Source organism: Geospiza fortis, unplaced genomic scaffold, assembly GCF_000277835.1.
Source record: "Geospiza fortis unplaced genomic scaffold, GeoFor_1.0 scaffold75, whole genome shotgun sequence".
Lineage (NCBI taxonomy): Eukaryota > Metazoa > Chordata > Aves > Passeriformes > Thraupidae > Geospiza > Geospiza fortis.
In genome coordinates this window covers 3,369,003-3,387,007 of record NW_005054360.1, presented here as the reverse complement: position 1 = coordinate 3,387,007, position 18,005 = coordinate 3,369,003, and the positions used below count along the sequence as shown (strand labels likewise).

Here is an 18,005-nt window from a genome sequence, read left to right as displayed (position 1 = left end):
CTGCATCACAGAAATCATTGATGGGAATATGTGAAGATCATTGTAATACAGGCTGCACATGCTTTGCTAGGAATACCTTTGATGTGTGTTTGGGCTGAAATCTGAACTGCTGATTGTACAATACATAAAACTCCAGAATGCTTGGCAGCATTGAAGATCTTAATGAATCTATAAATGTCTTACTGAAGCAGTGAGGCAGTAATCTGTTAGTTGGTTTAACCACTAATAAGTTTTCATTGGTTAACAAAACTATAACAAGATGTGAACTTTTATGCCTCATTTTTAACAGGGTAGTTTTTTTTCAAGGAAAAAACTTCAATGTTTACATCCATGTGGAAGTAGCATTATTACATCATTCAAACAAATAACTTTGGTTTTCTCTTGAGAAGTGTGGTGTGTGCTGTGGGTGCTATTAGAACAATTCATTTTTGTTGTAAAACTAACTTTAACTTTGACTGTATCATTTAGCTTTTAGTTTGGATGCTGAGCAGCCAGATTATGACTTGGATTCGGAAGATGAGATCTTTGTGAATAAGCTGAAGAAAAGAATGGACATCTCTCCTTTGCAATTCGAGGAGATGATAGACAGACTAGAAAAGGGCAGCGGTCAGCAGGTACAACGGTACTTTGAATAAAGAATTTGAAATACACGCTCTATGTATTACTGTATGAAAGTGACATGCTGGGTTTTACATTTAGCCAGTCAGCCTGCAAGAGGCCAAGCTGTTGCTAAAGGAAGATGATGAATTGATCAGAGAAGTATATGAGTACTGGATTAAAAAGAGGAAAAATTGTCGAGGTCCTTCACTTATTCCAGCAGTGAAGCAGGAAAAACGAGATGGCTCCAGCACAAATGACCCTTACGTTGCTTTTAGAAGACGAACAGAAAAGATGCAAACACGAAAAGTAAGTGTATCAGTGCCTCCCTCAGCTTTTCTTTCTTTTAATTCTCCCTCTTTGCAGAAGTTGCTTATTTAAAGAAAAAATTTACAACATAATAAAAAATGGAATGTTCTGTTTTTAATTTGCAAGGGCAAAAAACATGAAATGGCTTTAGTTGCACTATTGAATGAAAGTTTATATTCACTTTTTCACTAAATTTACTGTTAAACCTACTTAGGGTATTGGCAAGCTGTGTATCATTGATAACATGCACATGCTTCTCTTTGGTTTAGCATGTGACTTTTTTTTTAATATACCTAAATATTTGTAACTTACTTTAATTCAGATTATTTAACTTGAATGATGTGGGGAAATACGTGTTTTATGTATCTACAGAATCGGAAAAATGATGAAGCTTCTTACGAGAAGATGCTGAAGCTGCGTCGAGATCTGAGTCGTGCAGTAACCATCCTGGAGATGATAAAAAGGAGGGAAAAAAGCAAGAGAGAGTTGCTGCATTTAACACTGGAAATTATGGAAAAGAGGTAATGTTTATTGAAAATTTGCTGCAGAAAGCTTTGGAAACTATATTTGGATTGCTGCAAATATTTGAACAGTGGGAGATTTTTAAAATAATTCAGACTGTTTCACATCTACAGGATAGCATATTCATATTTGCCTATGGAGAAAAATAAGACATTAGGAAGTTACTTATTAAGGGAGAGTTACTGTCATGTTAAGCTACATTGTTTTATTACATGTGTAGATACTTTCAAACTTAGGTATCTACTCTGTATATTATACCAGAAGAGAGCTCATAGTTTCAAGCAAAGTCATTTGAAATTGTGTGTTAAGTATGTAGATTATGGCAATCCCAGCTATTTTTAAGGCCAGTTTCAATCAATGCCATTCTTCTTTGATTTAATGATCTCTATTCTTTGTGGGAAAAGCTTGATCTAATACCCTCTTGAGGAAAACAAGCATTTCATGCAGCATTAAATGAGAGAGTCATCTCCAGCTAGTGCTTCTTTTGCCATCCTGTTGTCTGTGTTGTGGACCAAATGCTCTGCCAAGTGTCACTTTCCCTGTTGACTGAAGATCACAGTTGTAGTGTGGAGTTGTCCTTTAGGTTGATACTTAGAATCTGAATAGACTTTTCTAGCTTAAGTGTCCATGCTTAAAAGCAAATGTTCTGAGTCAGTACCTTAAAACTGCAGAACTGACTTCTTAGTCTGGGTTTTTAGGGAGACAAGCTCAATTGGCTCTATCAGGGCACTTCTTTTAAGCCCTGAGCATTTGCAGCAGAAGCAGAGGGAAGAGAAATCAGGAAGATTTTTCCAGTTGCTTTTTAAAGGAAATAAGCTATTGAATAGAGGAAAGACTCAAATCCCTCCCACAGAGTAGAGAACTGTATTTCAACTCAGCATTTGTGACAGGACTTAAAATGTAATGTTTCATGGATCTGCTTATTGGAAAGTACTCTGTAACACAAAAGAAGGAGGATTCATGAATAAGACATTCTGTTTCACTGTTAAAACTTCTTGAGTGATAAATTCTTTAACTGGTACCAGTCCCCAAGGAAAGGGGTGAGTAATCCTCTCCTTTTCTTTACAGTACTACCTTTTGGAGATGCTTTACAGAATAGTTGTCCTTTTTTATCTGTCAGCATTATTCACTGCAGTGAATTTGCTGTGTTATTCATCTCCTTCTCTGGAATAATACTTTTTGCACTTATTGCTGATATACTGGATATTCCTTTTACCCCAGGTTGCAAGTATTAATTTGTTTCTCTCAATTTTTTACCAGATGGATATTGTACTCCAACAAATAAAATTTATTCTGATTTCAGGTATAATTTGGGTGACTACAGTGGAGAGATCATGTCTGAAGTCATGGCTCAGCGGCAGCCGCTGAAACCCACCTATGCTATTCCCATTATTCCTGTGACTAACAGCAGTTCTTTTAAACACCAAGAAGCTATGGAACTGAAAGAATATAAAGTTAAAGTAAGTCATGTCAGTAGCCGAGTTACTGTTTGTGCTGTGAAGTGTACAAAATACACCATTTTAGGATTGGAGGAGGGAGGAATCTTTTTGGAACTGGCAATAGGGAAGCAAAGCTGCAAGTGAAATAAAATGGCTTTGTTCTGTTGGAGTTTCAAGGATAACAGATTACCAGCATTCCTCAACACAGAAATAAAGGAAGTACAGACGAACTACAGATAAAAGGATACATGCAATTGTGTTCTTATTCAGGAAGATGGAAACATTTTTCTTTACTACTGTCTGTAAAGCTGGGATGTCCTGAACAAAACTGTATTTATTATCCTTAGGCATTGTATGAAGAGAGAACTAATGATGTGAATACCATGTGTTGTTCTAAGTTATGTAGTTACTTCAATATGGAGGGTTAGGGTTTGTTTTGTTTCTGAAATACGATCCATTGATAATTCTCCCCCTGCTGTATATATTTGGTTTAATGTTTAAGTAAAATATCAAATAATCTTATTTGATTTAGACAGCTGACAAGTACTTTTCTCCCTGCAGGCTTTAATTTTGTGTCATACAAACCATAGCTACAGTGCGAACAGCTGAGCATGTTAAATAGGTCAGGTGACACAGGATAAAGGCTGAGGTATAATTTGAATTTTAAACCAAGGCAACTTATAACTGAAGGATATCCAGAGTCTGTTCTGAATTTGAAAAGGTGGCTTTGATCAGTGAATTCTTCCACTGGTAGTAAAGTATTGTCCTTGTGATTGCTGTTGTGTACTTGCTTATCAGTGATTTTGGATCAGCGCAGTGTCTCACAGCTTACAAACTTGGGAAATACTCTTAAACTTGACTTTGCATAGTATGGGGAAACGTGTTTAATTTTTAGAGATCTTTGCAAGATTATAGGTATCTTCGACAAGTCTATTTTTGCCTAAGTACCATTGCTTGGTACTTACTTATACCCTGACACTGCATAAATGGCTGTCAATTAAAAATGCTAGGAAATAAAAAAGGTGCCCCCTAGATATCATTATATATATTTTGGTCTCCTTCTCCAAAGTAGTACTGTTACCTTAACTGCTAGTGAGTTACCTACCACAGATAGAGCAAACAGTGTTTGATTCCACGTTGTCTGTTCAGTGTCTCAGTTACTGGAAATCAAATTCAGACACTCTGAAATGACTGCATGTTTAACTAGAACATGGTAGAGAGATGAATTCATGTTGTTAACTTGCTTACACAGGAGTTTAAGTAAACTCCTATTTTAATGTAACTTTCTTTTGTGTGTAATTTTACACTGCATTCATTTTCCTTGCAGCAAGATAAAACTGATGTTATTAGACCCAAAAGAAAGTATGAGAAGAAGCCAAAAGTCTTACCTTCGTCTGCTGCTGCTACTCCTCAACAGACAAGTCCTGCTGCACTGCCAGTCTTTAATGCTAAAGATCTGAATCAATATGATTTTCCTAGCTCAGATGATGAACCTCTTTCCCAGGTAGGACCTCTAGTGTTTTGTGCTGCTCTTTGGGAAAGAGCAGAAGTAAAACTCAGGAATTTTGTAATACCTCTCCTCATACACCACTCTCACCTCATCCCCTCTTCAAAGGTTTTGTCTGGTTCTTCGGAGGCTGAGGAAGAAAATGATCCTGATGGTCCTTTTGCCTTCCGTAGGAAAGCAGGCTGTCAGTACTATGCTGTAAGTAGAATTTCCTTGTGCACTGTAAGACAGAGTGTCACTGTGTGAAAACATCTTGTGTTTAATTGTTTAAAATTATTTTAAGCCTCATTTAGACCAACCTGGCAACTGGCCGTGGAGTAGCCCTAAGGAGGGAAGATTAGGAGATGTGCGTTACAGATACTGCTTAACCACCCTCACTGTCCCCCAGAGGTGTATTGGGTTTGCACGGAGACGGGTTGGCCGTGGTGGAAGGTAAGTGCTGTGTAATTGTTGCTGTTTTTAAAAAGAAAATTAGATCAGTAAGATGCAAAGAAGAAAAAGTCTAAAAAAACCCCAAAAATTAAAAAATTGGAGACATCACAGGGAGATTAGCTTGCTAATGTCTCCATACACTAGTGGAAACTGTTTTAGTAATGTTTTATAAATAGTTCTCGGGGTTTTCTATTGCTTGCATTCCCATTTTTGGCATGAAAATGCGTGTGTATCTTCAGTTGTGATTGGTTTGTTTTTAAATTGTTAGCATAATTATCCTCAAATAGTGGCATTTCAAGATACAAAAATAGTATTTTACAAAAGATGCTTTTCAGAGTTTAGACAGTATTGGGTGATTTTGGGAGAGATGCTTAGAAAAGATAATAACTGTTAAATTTCAAACATTGTGAAGAATATCAAATAATTACTTATTTCAGTCATTTTGCTTTTAACTACCTTTACCAAAAACAATTTATAAATGGTTGAGTGTGTAAGTATGTGATGTCTTTAAGAAAATAGTACATTTGTATTAAATTTTTATGAAAAGTAAGGATGTGATCTGCACTTCAAATTTATGCTTAGCACCTCTCCACATATTATTAGTAAGCCGGCTTGGCCAATCAACAGAGTTGGAATGAAATCTGATGGCTCTTACTGGGTGGTTTCCAAGGGGATTTGGATGTTAATGTGTAACATCCCTATTGTTTTGGGATGGTTGTAGGTATAGTCACTGTATATGGGAGTAAGGCTTTGGAAATGAAGTTACTTTAGGAGGACATATTAATCACTTTTTACTTAAGCAGTGTTTTTCTCTAGGTCTTTTTGGTTTAATGATGTGTTGTTGAAGTGTCTTTAATAAAAATGTCATGTTGTACCTCAGCTCTTCTTCAGACAATAGAAGCTAGCAATATACCTAAATAAATACCTAAATACTGTGAAATAATAGATGGTCATGCATTGTGTCAGGGGAGTGTGTATGTGTGTGTTGGCTTGTTCTACAACACTTTTGTGTAGCTTTTGTCCTTTAATCATCCACAAGCACACATATCAAACTGATGACTTCCTTGGTGTTTCCTTGCCGCTGTTAATTTGTGCTGTTCTGATTTTAGGGTGCTACTAGACAGAGCGCATTCGGACTACGATAGTGCATTTCATCACCTGGATTTGGAAAGCTTTTCCTCATCACAACACTCTTCAATCAGTCAATTTGCCAATACCTCAGAAACAAATACCTCGGACAAATCTTTCTCAAAAGACCTCAGTCAGATACTAGTCAATATCAAATCATGTAGATGGCGGCATTTTAGGCCTCGGACACCATCCCTACATGACAGTGACAATGATGAACTCTCCTGTAGGAAATTATACAGGGGTTTAAATCGAACAGGCACAGCACAACCCGGGACCCAGACATGCAGTACCTCTATACAAAGTAAAAGTAGCAGTGGTTCAGCACATATTGGTATGTCTATTTTAACAAACTTGCTTCTAGAAGTTTTAAACTTATTCCAGAAAATCCAGAATATCATTAGGTCATCCATATTTTACATTGTGGTCGATTTTGATGGTGACAGCATATCTTCAAGTGTATCTTTTTTTGCTACGTTGAATTTATTTGCATTTTTGCTAACAGTAGTGTACTGCATCTGAGATTTATACAAATGCTACAACGGTATGTAATTGCAATTGTCGAAACATAAAAGGTGAAACAACAGTATTGTGCAGGGTTTAAGGTCACTGAAAATTTGGATTTTTTGAAATTAAAAATATATTAGTTGAAATTTTAATATAAATATAATGTACCAAAGTTTTTTTTGTACAAGGTCTGGCAGTGATGGGAAATGTTTAGGTAGATTGTTTGCATTTAGAGTCCCAGCATGCTATGAATTCTTACTTGAACTTAAATGAGCTTAAATGGCATTTCCCAGCCAAGAAGTATCTAGCCCACCCTCACTGATACATCTGCTTATGCTTAGCAAAATTCTTTGACTAATCACCTCTACATCTTGTCAGCAAGTGGCAGATTACATCTTATAGAACCTAATTACAGATTTGAGGATCTGACTCTGAAAAAATGTGATGTGTTAGTGGTTTTTAATTGGAACACTATTGGATAGCATCACTCTTGCTTCTTCTCACTGGAAGAGTGGTATTTACGTGGTTAGAATGGAACTTACCAACTCATCAAAATTCATGAGTTACTTACTGTAAATGTCATCTTTATATAGAAGGTTAAAGTGATGTCATTTTTTATATAAAACAATCTTAGAAGTTCACCATGGTTTTGTAAGGAGTATCTAGAATCATATTTTCCTTGCCATTTTAAATTATGGCTTTGGAAATCAATCAGAAAACCTGATAATGTAGGAGTGTGATGAGCAGAGATGCATATACCTAATAAACTAAGTAAGTTGTGGGTTGTTTTGTGATTTGCTTCAAAGACTGTTACACTGGTTATCAAATAACTTTAATCTTCTGTGTGCCACTATGTTATATACTTTCCCTCCTGTATCATGTTTTGAGGCTTTTTCCTAAAAATTTTTTCTCCTTGCACTTGTAGAGTTAGTGAGCAGCAGTTGTTTCCTGCTTTATTTCATGCCTCTTCTCCATGTCCTAGAAATAGGTCCTTGTCCCCATGCCCCTTTCTTCTTTCATGGTTCTTCTTGCTGGAAGTGTACTAGGGCTAAAACTGATGGTTCTTATGGTTTGTGATCTTAGTGTGGCTTTTGGTGTTTAAATTCTGCTCTTTCACTGGTTTGAATCAGTAAAACAAGTCCAGAAGTCAGTGAGGGCATTCTCTGTCTGGTGGTCAGGCTGAACTGTGATAAATGGTAGCCAGATGAGGAGAGTGAAAACAAAACTAATGTGTGTTGAATAGACTGTAAATATACTGCAAAGTATTCATGGACAGTGCTTTACATCTGAAAGTCACATAGACTTGAAAAATTGGCTGATGGAGTTTAAAGTTCATGTCTGTGTGTGTGTCTGTATGAATAAACACACACACATGCTTTTAGAGTGTTTTTTCCCTGAAATACATGGTAAGGATATTTGTCTACATCATTTAGGAATTAAATAGAATTATTTATAGTGATGAATCCCATAGAAGGTTTTAATTGTGTGGTTGCATATTGAAGCCTGTGGGAAAATAATACATACTAGTGTAAGTACCTGGTATAATACATTCATTTGTGCTTGGAATTCTGTGAAAAATATTTAGGTATTCCAAGCTTTTCAAAATACAAATGTGGAGTTCAGTTTCATAATTTTGCTAGGATTTGATACAGAAATTGAATGTTCAATAAAAAAATACAGCTGTCTGAATTGGTAGGTATACTTTAAATTGGTTACCAGAGTCTTTGGATAGTCACTTGTTATTAACATAACCAGATAGATTGTATCCATATAATTATATATAATCTTAATTGTGATTCTTGTGGCATTGGAGTGTATATAAGTCTGTGTGTGTGTGGTTTGCTGTTGATCACCTGTTCAGGTGTAAATGTTTGTAAGGAGCATAATCTGCTCTATCTTGATACCAGTGTGGTTTTAGTGGTTTTTTTTTTCCATTTTGTAAAAGGATTCTGTGAGATACATTGTCTGTACAGATCACAGGCATGTTCAAATGTCTCATGTCTCAGTCTGACTTCTTCAGAGCTGCCTGTCAGTGGGGCTGCAGCTGCTGAGTTCTGTCTTTGTTCTTTCTGTAGCCAATCCTGTAAAGAACCTCAGGTATCTAGCAGCCCTACTGACGTTTTTGTAGTAGTTACTATTGCAGCTTAACAACTCTGTAGGGTTTCCTTTTTGGTTTTTCTTAGTTGTTTCTAAAGCTGGGAGTTTGTGGTGTGGATATTTTAGGTTTGTTTCTCTTTGCCTTTTAGGTTTTTGAAGTGGCAATTGGTCTTTTGTCAGAAAATGTCTATTAATAAGTCTGTATTTTTAAGTCATATTATCCTTTTACTGCTACTGTAAGTTGTGGTCAAGCTGTTTTACTTTTAAGATGTTCATCCTGGGATTCTGTGGTGACCAACAGAGGTGGTCATGTTGCCATGTTTATGATGTGCCATCACATGAGTGGGTTTGGTTTCCCTACTAAGAAAGTCTTGAGCTTTTTCTGCTTTGCATGATGCAGACATGCTGCTGACATGGAGCAGCTGCTGTGGAAATACTTTCCTTGGGTCTGTTATAGGTGGCCAACAGGGCCGTGAGGTTGAGATGGTATCTCAGGTCTTCTGTTAATGAGAGGGTATGTTACAAAAGCTGTGCTGTAACATACCTTTCTCTGGCTACAGGGAGCCTTGATTTTCATCCTGAAAATCAGAGAGAGGTTTCCCCAGAGCTGAGTATTTTATAATCATTTTGAATTACCTTTGATCCTGAAGAAATGCAATTTATTCTGATTCTGGCTTCCAGAATACTCAGTATTAAGGATGTGTGGAAGTTGTTGCATTCAGATTTTGTGTGTAAACTGAAAGGGGTGTCTTGAAATCCCTTCTAGGTTACCTGAGCACTTGTGGTGTGCTGAAGGCTAGACTTTGGCAGCAGGAGCAAGTGGCCAAGTAGCATCACTTGTGAAGGGGGTGGTTCCTTCTGATCTTACTTAACAATTATGAAAAAGTATCCTTTGCCCTCTTGTGAGAAGAGCTGATTCAAAGGTCTTAACACATGTTATTCAGAATACCACTAAAAAGGAAGCAAGAGCTTTAAAACATTATTTTTGGGGATAATTGACTTGTTCAGCAGCAGAATTACTTCAGTAAAGGAACAGTGTCTGGTTTCTCAGTCGTAATCCTCAGAGATGGAGTGTACAGTAGGTATGAGTATTGAGCTGAAGTGATTGTGTCCCCTGTTGATTGGTTTGGTTCTGCCAGGCAAATAGCAGTCTTTGACCTCCATCACTTAAGAAACTTCTCTCTGCTGGAGACTTTCTATTAAATATGTTGCATTCACATTTTTGAATGCTTGGATCTCATAAACAAAAGTTAGAGACACTTCAAGCTGCACACATGTATCATTCCATTTCAGCCTTGTGTGTAGGAAGCAGAGCAGAGATACCTGTCACTAGTGAAATACTGGAGCACTGGTTCCCAGGCTCTGCTAAGAGCAGGCAGCAGTCTTACATTCTGTTCCTTTCTGCCTTCTTCACCCAGAAGCTGGTTCACTTTGAAAACAGTGTCTGAAAGCTGGCAGGGCTAAAGAGGCTGGCAGTTGACTGGAGCTGCTCAACTGAGTTGAGAAATCACTCTTCGAAGGAGTCTTACTCTTAGGTGTTGTGTTTGGGAGTGTATATATGAAATATACATAGTATATATGAAAAGCTGTGGGTATCCAGAATACTGTCAAATGCCTTGCATTTTCTTGTAAACTAGACATATAGGTGATGTGATGCAAATTGTGCATTGCTGTTCAGTAACTTCTACTGTGGCAGTTCCATAGAAATAACATTTTCCCCAGTAAACTTGCATGCTTTTTTTAGACCTCTTAATCTGCTTTTTAAAAGCAATTTTGCATGCTTGGGGATCTAGCAGGGTAGTGAGCTGTGCTTCCATTTCCCAAATATGTAATGTTGGCTGATGGGTCTGTACCTGATCAGCCTGGAGAAGAGAACAGAAAGCTTTGGGGTGACCTAGCTGGGACATCCCAGTATCTGAAAGGAGCCTACAAGAAAGATGGAAAGGGACTTTTTACAAGAGCATGTAGTGACAGGGCAAGGGGGAATTGATTAAAACTGAAAGAAAGTAGGAAGAAATTATTTACTGTGAGGATGGTGAGGTACTGGAAGAGGTTGCCCAGAGAAGTTGTGGAAGCCCCATCCCTGGAAGCGTTCAAGGCCGGGTTGGATGGGGCTTTGAACCTGCTGTAGGGGAAGGTGTCCTTCCCCATGGCAGAGGGTTTGGAACTAGATGATCTTTAAGGTCCCTTCCAACCCAAACCACTCTGATCCTATGCTGTTTTTTCATGTTGTCGTTAAGGTGTTATACCTGATGCCAGATTTTAGATAACCTTTTCCCAGAAAGAAACAGGAGGAAACTTCTCAATCCTTGTGCCAATTCCTTATAGCAATATAGAAGGACTTGTCCATGGCTTTCATGCCATCACTGGCTGTGTTTAAATGTTTTTATTTAACCCTTGTATCTGTAGTATTCTCAACACTGCTCTGTGTTACTGTTTTCCCTTTTTTGAAATGCTTCTTTCACATTACAGGATAAACTTGGTGATGAAAAATACTGAAATTTGTAATGGCTGCTTCCAATTATCATTGGAATTTAATAGTCTTGGCCCATCTGTGGCTGAGCTGTTGAGATCCTTGTTGAAAAGCAATGGCCTCAAGAGTAACAGATGTTTATAGCCCATCCTAAACTTAGTTAAAGGAGGAAATACTAAAAAGCTTCTTTAGTCTGGTAAATGTGACTGTGGATGCAGAAGAGTTGGTACTTTTTAAAACACCTGAGCACTTCCAGAGGCTTCAAGACTTTGTAGTCTTACTAGATGTTCTCATTCACTTTAAATTCAGTTGGAGTAAAACTTTGCTCCAAAGTTGAGGATATCTGGGCTTGTGGAGCTGTTACACCTTGCATCCCATGCCAGGATGGTCACATTTGTAACTGCAGTAAACCGTGTGTACCCAACTAGCACATGACATTTTGGTGGAAACTCATTTTAAGAGCAATGAGCAGACCAATAAAATTGCATAGGAAGCTTTCTAGCTTTCATTCAATGGCTAGTAAAAAATCCTTATTAATGTTCTGTCTTCTGCTACCAAGTAGGGAGTGCATACATAGACATTATATCTAGTTTATAATTTCTCCAGTTCTGATGTTAGGAGTTTCACACATCAGTTCTGTTGGGCTGAAATAAAAAGCTGTTGCAGTAATAATCAAGGGCATAATGATTCGTGTTCTCATTGTGTAATGATGCTATGTTTAAGTAAAACCCATCTCAAACTTCTTTTCAGAAAGTGAAACATCTTTGGGCCTGGTGCATCAAATACTAAATCACACTGATGGCTCTAAGTCTCTCCAATCTTCTGAATTCACTGGTGAGAATTTGCTATACAGTAGAAAATCTTTAACCAGGCAGTGTAAGCCAGATAACATCTTTCATAAGATACAGATTTAAAAATGTGATGTTCTGATTACTTAGCTTTGTGATTGATGTTTGCTTTGCATGCACTTTGGCATTAGTAACCACTAACTGTTGTCTTACACAGCAGGGATGTGATGTTCTCATATATTTCCCTTAAGAGGACATTGTAACATGATATATCATCTTTCCACACACTTTAGCAGTTCTCTAGTTTATTGAGTTCCTGAAAAAGTTTGGAAGCTTTAGTTAAGTGAACTTTCTTCTGATCAAAACTACCTTTTTAATGGTTATCACCTCCACTGGAAGGATCATGGAATCTAGTATTCATAAATGGATTAGAGAAGTTCTTTGAACCTAATGTAGTCTTAATGTTTCAGTGTTTGCCACTGAAATATCATTTCTGCTCTTGAGAACAGATACTTGACTTGTTATGAAACAGCTTTTAAGCTTTTAAGTATCGAATTCTTAAGATGTTTAGCAGGACTGAAACACTTGTCAAAAGGTTTAATTATGCTGTTTGAGTCTCTCAGTATTTAAATTTTTTAAAACTTTATTAGAGAAGAAAAAAGCTTACCTAGCTAGTTCATTGTGTTTACTCCGCAAAGCTTGCTCAGTTTGCCTGGCAAATCTAGTGAGCATCTTCCATTCCAGAAATGGAAAAGAATGCCAGTAGAGGGACCAGGAGCTTGCACATGCATTTTCTGCTTTCTGAGGTATGCTCCCTGCGTTTTTTAGGAAACTGGTTATTGTTGTCAACTTAAAAAGAGTCTGTATTTTCCTTCTTGAGGGAAGCAAAGTAACAAGTGAGTCACCTCCCAGTAGAACTTGCAGCAGTAGTCAGGAGCAGAAGCTGTGGCTGTTGATTGTACAAAGGCCCATCTGTTCATACCGATAGCACAGCCAGCCCCCCACAGACACTCTCTTGCCACTGGTTTTGGCCACTTCTGGGAAGAACTTGAGTTTTCAGAGAAGCTAAATGTAAGCTACAGCATTGTAAGGCTAGTACATGTTAAGTGCTGTGGTACAATCAGTGAGCACTGTTAGAATATTTATATTGCAGTGTAAAACTGCTGCAAACTATGGATCTTTGAAAAGTCCACTGACAGTATCACTGTTACTCTGTGCTCTGAAAAGCAATACCTGCTGAGTATCACCATCCCATAGAATTTGGTTGATATGTAAACAGAATCATGCAATTTAAAAATTATATTCAGTGGCTTAGTTCAAGCAAAAAATAGATATGTCATTATCCCAAAAAGTACAGATACTCATAGACGTGATTGTAGTAAAACACATTTATAGTGCAGTATGAAATAGCTCAGTTTTTAATAAAACAGAATTTGTAGCTGTCACTAAGGAGATACTGAGTCATTTATCCTGTCAGTCAGTATCAGTAATGTATAGGGTTTCATTCCTTGTACTGAAAGCTGAAAACTCCTGTAGTTTTTTTCTTCTACCTTCCATTCCTTTTCTGGTCTGTAAGCCCAAAAACATTTCCTTGCTGCCAAAGTACAGCACCAATACAGTTGCAGAATATTTGTGTGTGTGTTGTCCCAAGCTCTTAAATGAAGTGGATAAGAGCATAACATCATGTACCGACTTCAGATCTGAAGGTTGTCTCAGCTGAGATGTTACCACTTGGTACAGTGTGCTGCAAACAAACAAGAAATAGCTATGTCTCTTGGTAAAGAGTTCCCTATCTTCTGGTAACCATCTTGAGATGTGAATAACTTCAGGCAGAGTTGTGCTTAAAGGTTCTTCATGTTTAATGTTAGAAAAGGAGTTGGGCTAGGTTAACTTAAGAGTCAAGTGACTTGTATAAATTACTGAAGGTGTCTCAGAAAGTATGTAGAAGTTTTGTGGCAAGATACAGCTGCTGGCTGTGAAAGACAGTTGAGAGATTCTGAACTGGTTATGTTATTTTTTATTGTGTATTAGTAGTGATGGTTGAGATTTCCCCCTTTACCCATCACTATGTAGTCATTCTATGTAGTGGATGAAACGGGTGTTTCATCACTGTTTAACTTAGTAAATCCTGCACTATTAAATAGTCATTACTGTGTGATGGAACCATGACGACTGAGGTTGGAGCATGCTGTTTGAGAAGAGTCTGTAAGCACTGCATCCTTGTTTGGGGCTGCTGATATAAGGGCCTGTCTTAAAATCTCACGTGTCATCTTTAAACCTTGTTGTGATTTGTTTCCTTTTTAAACTTCAAGCTGTTACTTGGCTTTCTGTTGCTTTACTAATGTTATTTAAAGCCTTGAAGGTCTCCGGTAATGTCAGGAATCTGTAACTCTGTGTAGTGTAGCAATACTCTCCTGAGTTACCAGAAATGTGGTTACTGATTTAAATGTTCAGAAAAGGTCTGGGCTTGCTACTTGCCTGCTTTTTTTTTTTTCCAGGCAGATGAAGAGCAGTGTATGACAAAAAGACATTGACATTTATTTTTTCTACTTCTACATATGCCATTTTTCTTTTGACACATGGAAGGACACAGCTTTTAAAACCTTTCTCTTTTTTCTAACAAAAATGAGAAGAGAGAATAAAGGTTTTGGAAGAAAGTTTTTAGGGGTATTCACTGGTTTTTTTAGATGAATTGATGTTAGCAAGAAGCTGAATTTGGTACCCATGCAGTTGCATCACTGCTACATTGCAGGCAAGCAGAAAGTGTTCTCTGCAAGCCACATAACACATTAATAGCAGCTGTGTTTTTGTGCAGTAACACATTCTGTTTGCATTGATTCTTTAAAAAAAAGACAGCTGAACTTAGACTTGTTCTTTGAGAAGCTCAGGCTTTTACCTGCAGATGTAGAGGTACAGTCAGTACACCTGTGACTTCACTGTGCTAAGCATATGTGATTTCCCCAATTCCAGTCACGCTTGGGTGCCACAGGAAATGAATGTGTAAGGTTACATAGGTGAAAGTACTTTGATGTAAAGTACATACAAATGGGTTTTTACATGCATAGGAATGGCAGTTTTCAGCAGCAACTTATATCTCACAATCATTATGTTTATTTTTCAACTTGAAATGTAATGTGGACTGTAGTCTGAGAGCAGGAGGGGAAGAAACCTGGTGGTATTGTAAACAAAATACATGATGGCTTTTAACAGAAGAGGAATAAAGTAATGCCATCCTAGTTTGCAGGTCTTCAGAAGAAATTTTGCTTTGGATAGTTCACTGCAGTAGCAATGTTCTCATTAAAACCTTCAGTGTAGCATTTCTTTAGCATGGAGAGGGAAGACCTGGCTTATGTAATAGCAATCTATAACCTGTTCTGGTACATTAGCATCTCTGTCCATGGAATGGAAAAGGAATATCAATCAGATTATTTTAGGAGGCTGTAGACTGCAGCAGCCCTTTCTGAGCAGAATTGCCTTTCTAAACCAGATGCAGCTGATTCAGAAATTAAGAGTAAACCCCTGATAGTGTTGGAAATAATACTTTGAAATGTCTGTCAGGCTTTTATTTTTAATAAGGGAAGCAGCAAAAACATTGCTGAGTGTTTAACCTAAATTGAAGAAACTGAAATTAGTTGTTCTTGAGTGTATTTTCTAGGTAGTATTTTTGAGTGGAGGAGGAACATTTGGAATATAGATGAGGGTTATGGTGGTAGTAGAGTTCTTCTGTCACTTGTTTCCTTTGACAGCTGTACAACTTTCCAGAGTGCTGAGAAGCATACAGTTCCAAGGGTCCCAGGCTGTTTAAAAGAAAATAACTGATGTACAATTTCAAAAATGCAGCTTTTCAAAATGTCACTTGCAAAAGAATAGAGTGCTTCCAGCCATTATTTAGCATAGTCTTTCCTAAACAAACACAGCTCATCTCTGTAAGCTTCATTTGCTGCTGTTACAAAAGAAAGAAGTATTTTGGAGGTGGTTAAACCAACACAGGTGACTGTGTTTACCTCAGCTCTGTTTTATAGCTAGAATCTTAAATATACTTAGGACTTGAAAACTGAAATGAGCTACTAATTTCACTTAACTAGGCACAAGTAAGGTGATTATGATGGTGGAAGTTTTAGTCATAGTTAAAGATGGTGGTACAGCATATCCTTCTTTTCCCTTATTTGTCATTCTGTGGATTGTCTTTGTTTATATCACTTAAGCGATCTATTCCTAAGCAATATATTTACAGTGCTATACTACAGAGTAAAATACCTTGGTTCATAGAATCTACTGAGTTGGAAGGGACCCACCAGAATCATCAAGTCCAACTCCTGTCCCTGCACAGGACACCCTAATAAACCCTACCCTAAGTAAATAAATGGAACCTTCAATGTCACTGGCACTATGTTGGCTAAATGTATGCTGATTCTAAATTTTAGGGTTTGAAAAAACAATACATATCTCTCAGTACCAGAACAGTATATCCATTTTCCTCCCTCTGTTACTGCTGCTCAGCTTTCTACCTGTTAATTTTTGTGTGCTAAAGCTTTCTTGCTCTAACTTGTGTTAGATGGCAGCTTAAAAAAAAATCTAAAGGACTCGTAAATTTTATTTTTTGTTAAACAGTCATCTCCTTGAGTATTTGGTCAGTAAATTCTAGTTTGTTTGGTTTGGGTTTTTTGGTTTTTTGTGGGTTTTTTTGTAAGGACATTTATGAGTGAGATTGCTACTTTTAAGATATTCTCCTAGGAATAATTTTAAAATATTGCAGTGTTACTGAACTGTAGAAGTAATTGTAAGTAATTTGTTGCTTGTGGCAGTATAAATAAGTGCTACATCTTTACTTGCTCAAAGATGTTACTTATGAAAAAGGTAATGTGAATGTAACAACTGAGTAAAATTTTATAGCTTCAAGTGTTCAAATAGGAAACTGCTGGTCATAATTTCAGTGCAATTTCTAGTACTTACCAGAAGTAGTTTGAACAATATTTGAACACCAGAAAAAGAGAAATACACCAGGAAAATGCATGCTCAGGAGTGTGTGCTCTGATGTTTCCAAATATTGCAGCCATTTATACTGACTTGTTATTCAAGTTTATACATGAAGTATAATTGGTCTTCAGAATCCTGTTGTATCCAGAAGCAGGACATTATTATGGTTTTGATATAAATGTGTTTTCTTCAGGCAAGCAAGCCTGAAGGAGTAGATTAACAAAAGATTCTTAAAAATTTCAATTTGTGAACAGGACTTAAGTGTGATAGGGATTTGTTGCCAAGCAATAGTGAACTTCTCCAAAAACGTGACTTCCAGTGCATTCTTAAATATGAGTACTATTTACAGCACATGTTTGGGAACAATCTGAATATAAAATTGAAGGAAAATCTGAAAAGTGTATCTTTTGCAGGGGCATTCAAACTCTAACCTTGATTCAGTTTGTAAATTGAAAACTGATACTTCATTTTGTTTTGGAAAAGCAAACTAAAACAAAAAATTACTAACTTCAGTGCAAGAAATGATTCTGCTGCACCATTGGGCATCTCTTGTCAATCTGTACGAATTATGCTTTGTCAGTTTTATACCTGTGGGTTAAATGGATAAAATTCTGCCTGACTTGTTATGCACTGAATCACCTTTCAAAGATTTTAGAGAAAAGGATATAGTTCTGTGAAATTTGGTATTGATGGAGTTACTTGTACACATGCAGCTACGAACAAAAAAGGTACTGTACAGCAGTAGCCTGCACAGTTGTTTGCATGCCCAACTTGATGTTTTCAATTGAAACATAAATCTTAGTTGTAGGCCCTTGCTGCCTTCAGAATGCTGTCAGTGAGGGGCATAGTTGCCAAGTTTGGCATATAAGCCTATTTCACTAATAATGCTGATACTGTAGTTTCACAAGGTGAAAACAGTGATGCCATTTCTACCTAATCATTCTTTTTAATCTGTTTTTAAAGAGTTTTTGGTGGAGCTGTCTTTCTCCCTCTCCCTTTTTCATATCTTGAGTTAAAGTATTAGTTAAAGCCTATATACTAAACAAACAAAAAGAGAAGCTGTTTGGACAAAAATTTCTAGGAAGATGTCAGCCTTTTTGACATCAAGGTGCATTAAGGCTCTTAGGAACTTGTTGTGGTAGTTTTTGGGGGTGGGGGTTTAGGTTTATAAAGTAGATGTGTTTATATACACAATTCCTACATATTTTGATACAATATTTTCTCGTTTT

General features: G+C 37.1%; 1 protein-coding gene across 5 annotated transcripts in view; it reads left to right on the top strand.

Moving 5' to 3' along the window:
- EPC1 (enhancer of polycomb homolog 1) overlaps positions 1-18,005 on the top strand; it is a 64,297-nt gene that overhangs the window by 42,448 nt on the left and 3,844 nt on the right. For 3 of the 5 annotated variants that reach the window (XM_031059341.1, XM_031059344.1, XM_031059340.1), the window contains 9 exons: positions 469-614; positions 700-906; positions 1,279-1,427; positions 2,732-2,888; positions 4,195-4,371; positions 4,483-4,572; positions 4,658-4,806; positions 5,916-6,268; positions 11,762-11,845. In XM_031059341.1, the coding sequence (XP_030915201.1) occupies positions 469-614; positions 700-906; positions 1,279-1,427; positions 2,732-2,888; positions 4,195-4,371; positions 4,483-4,572; positions 4,658-4,806; positions 5,916-6,268; positions 11,762-11,845 (1,512 nt within the window). The remainder of the gene's footprint in view (positions 1-468; positions 615-699; positions 907-1,278; positions 1,428-2,731; positions 2,889-4,194; positions 4,372-4,482; positions 4,573-4,657; positions 4,807-5,915; positions 6,269-11,761; positions 11,846-18,005) is intronic. The other 2 variants (XM_031059343.1, XM_031059345.1) reach the window with 1 other exon arrangement.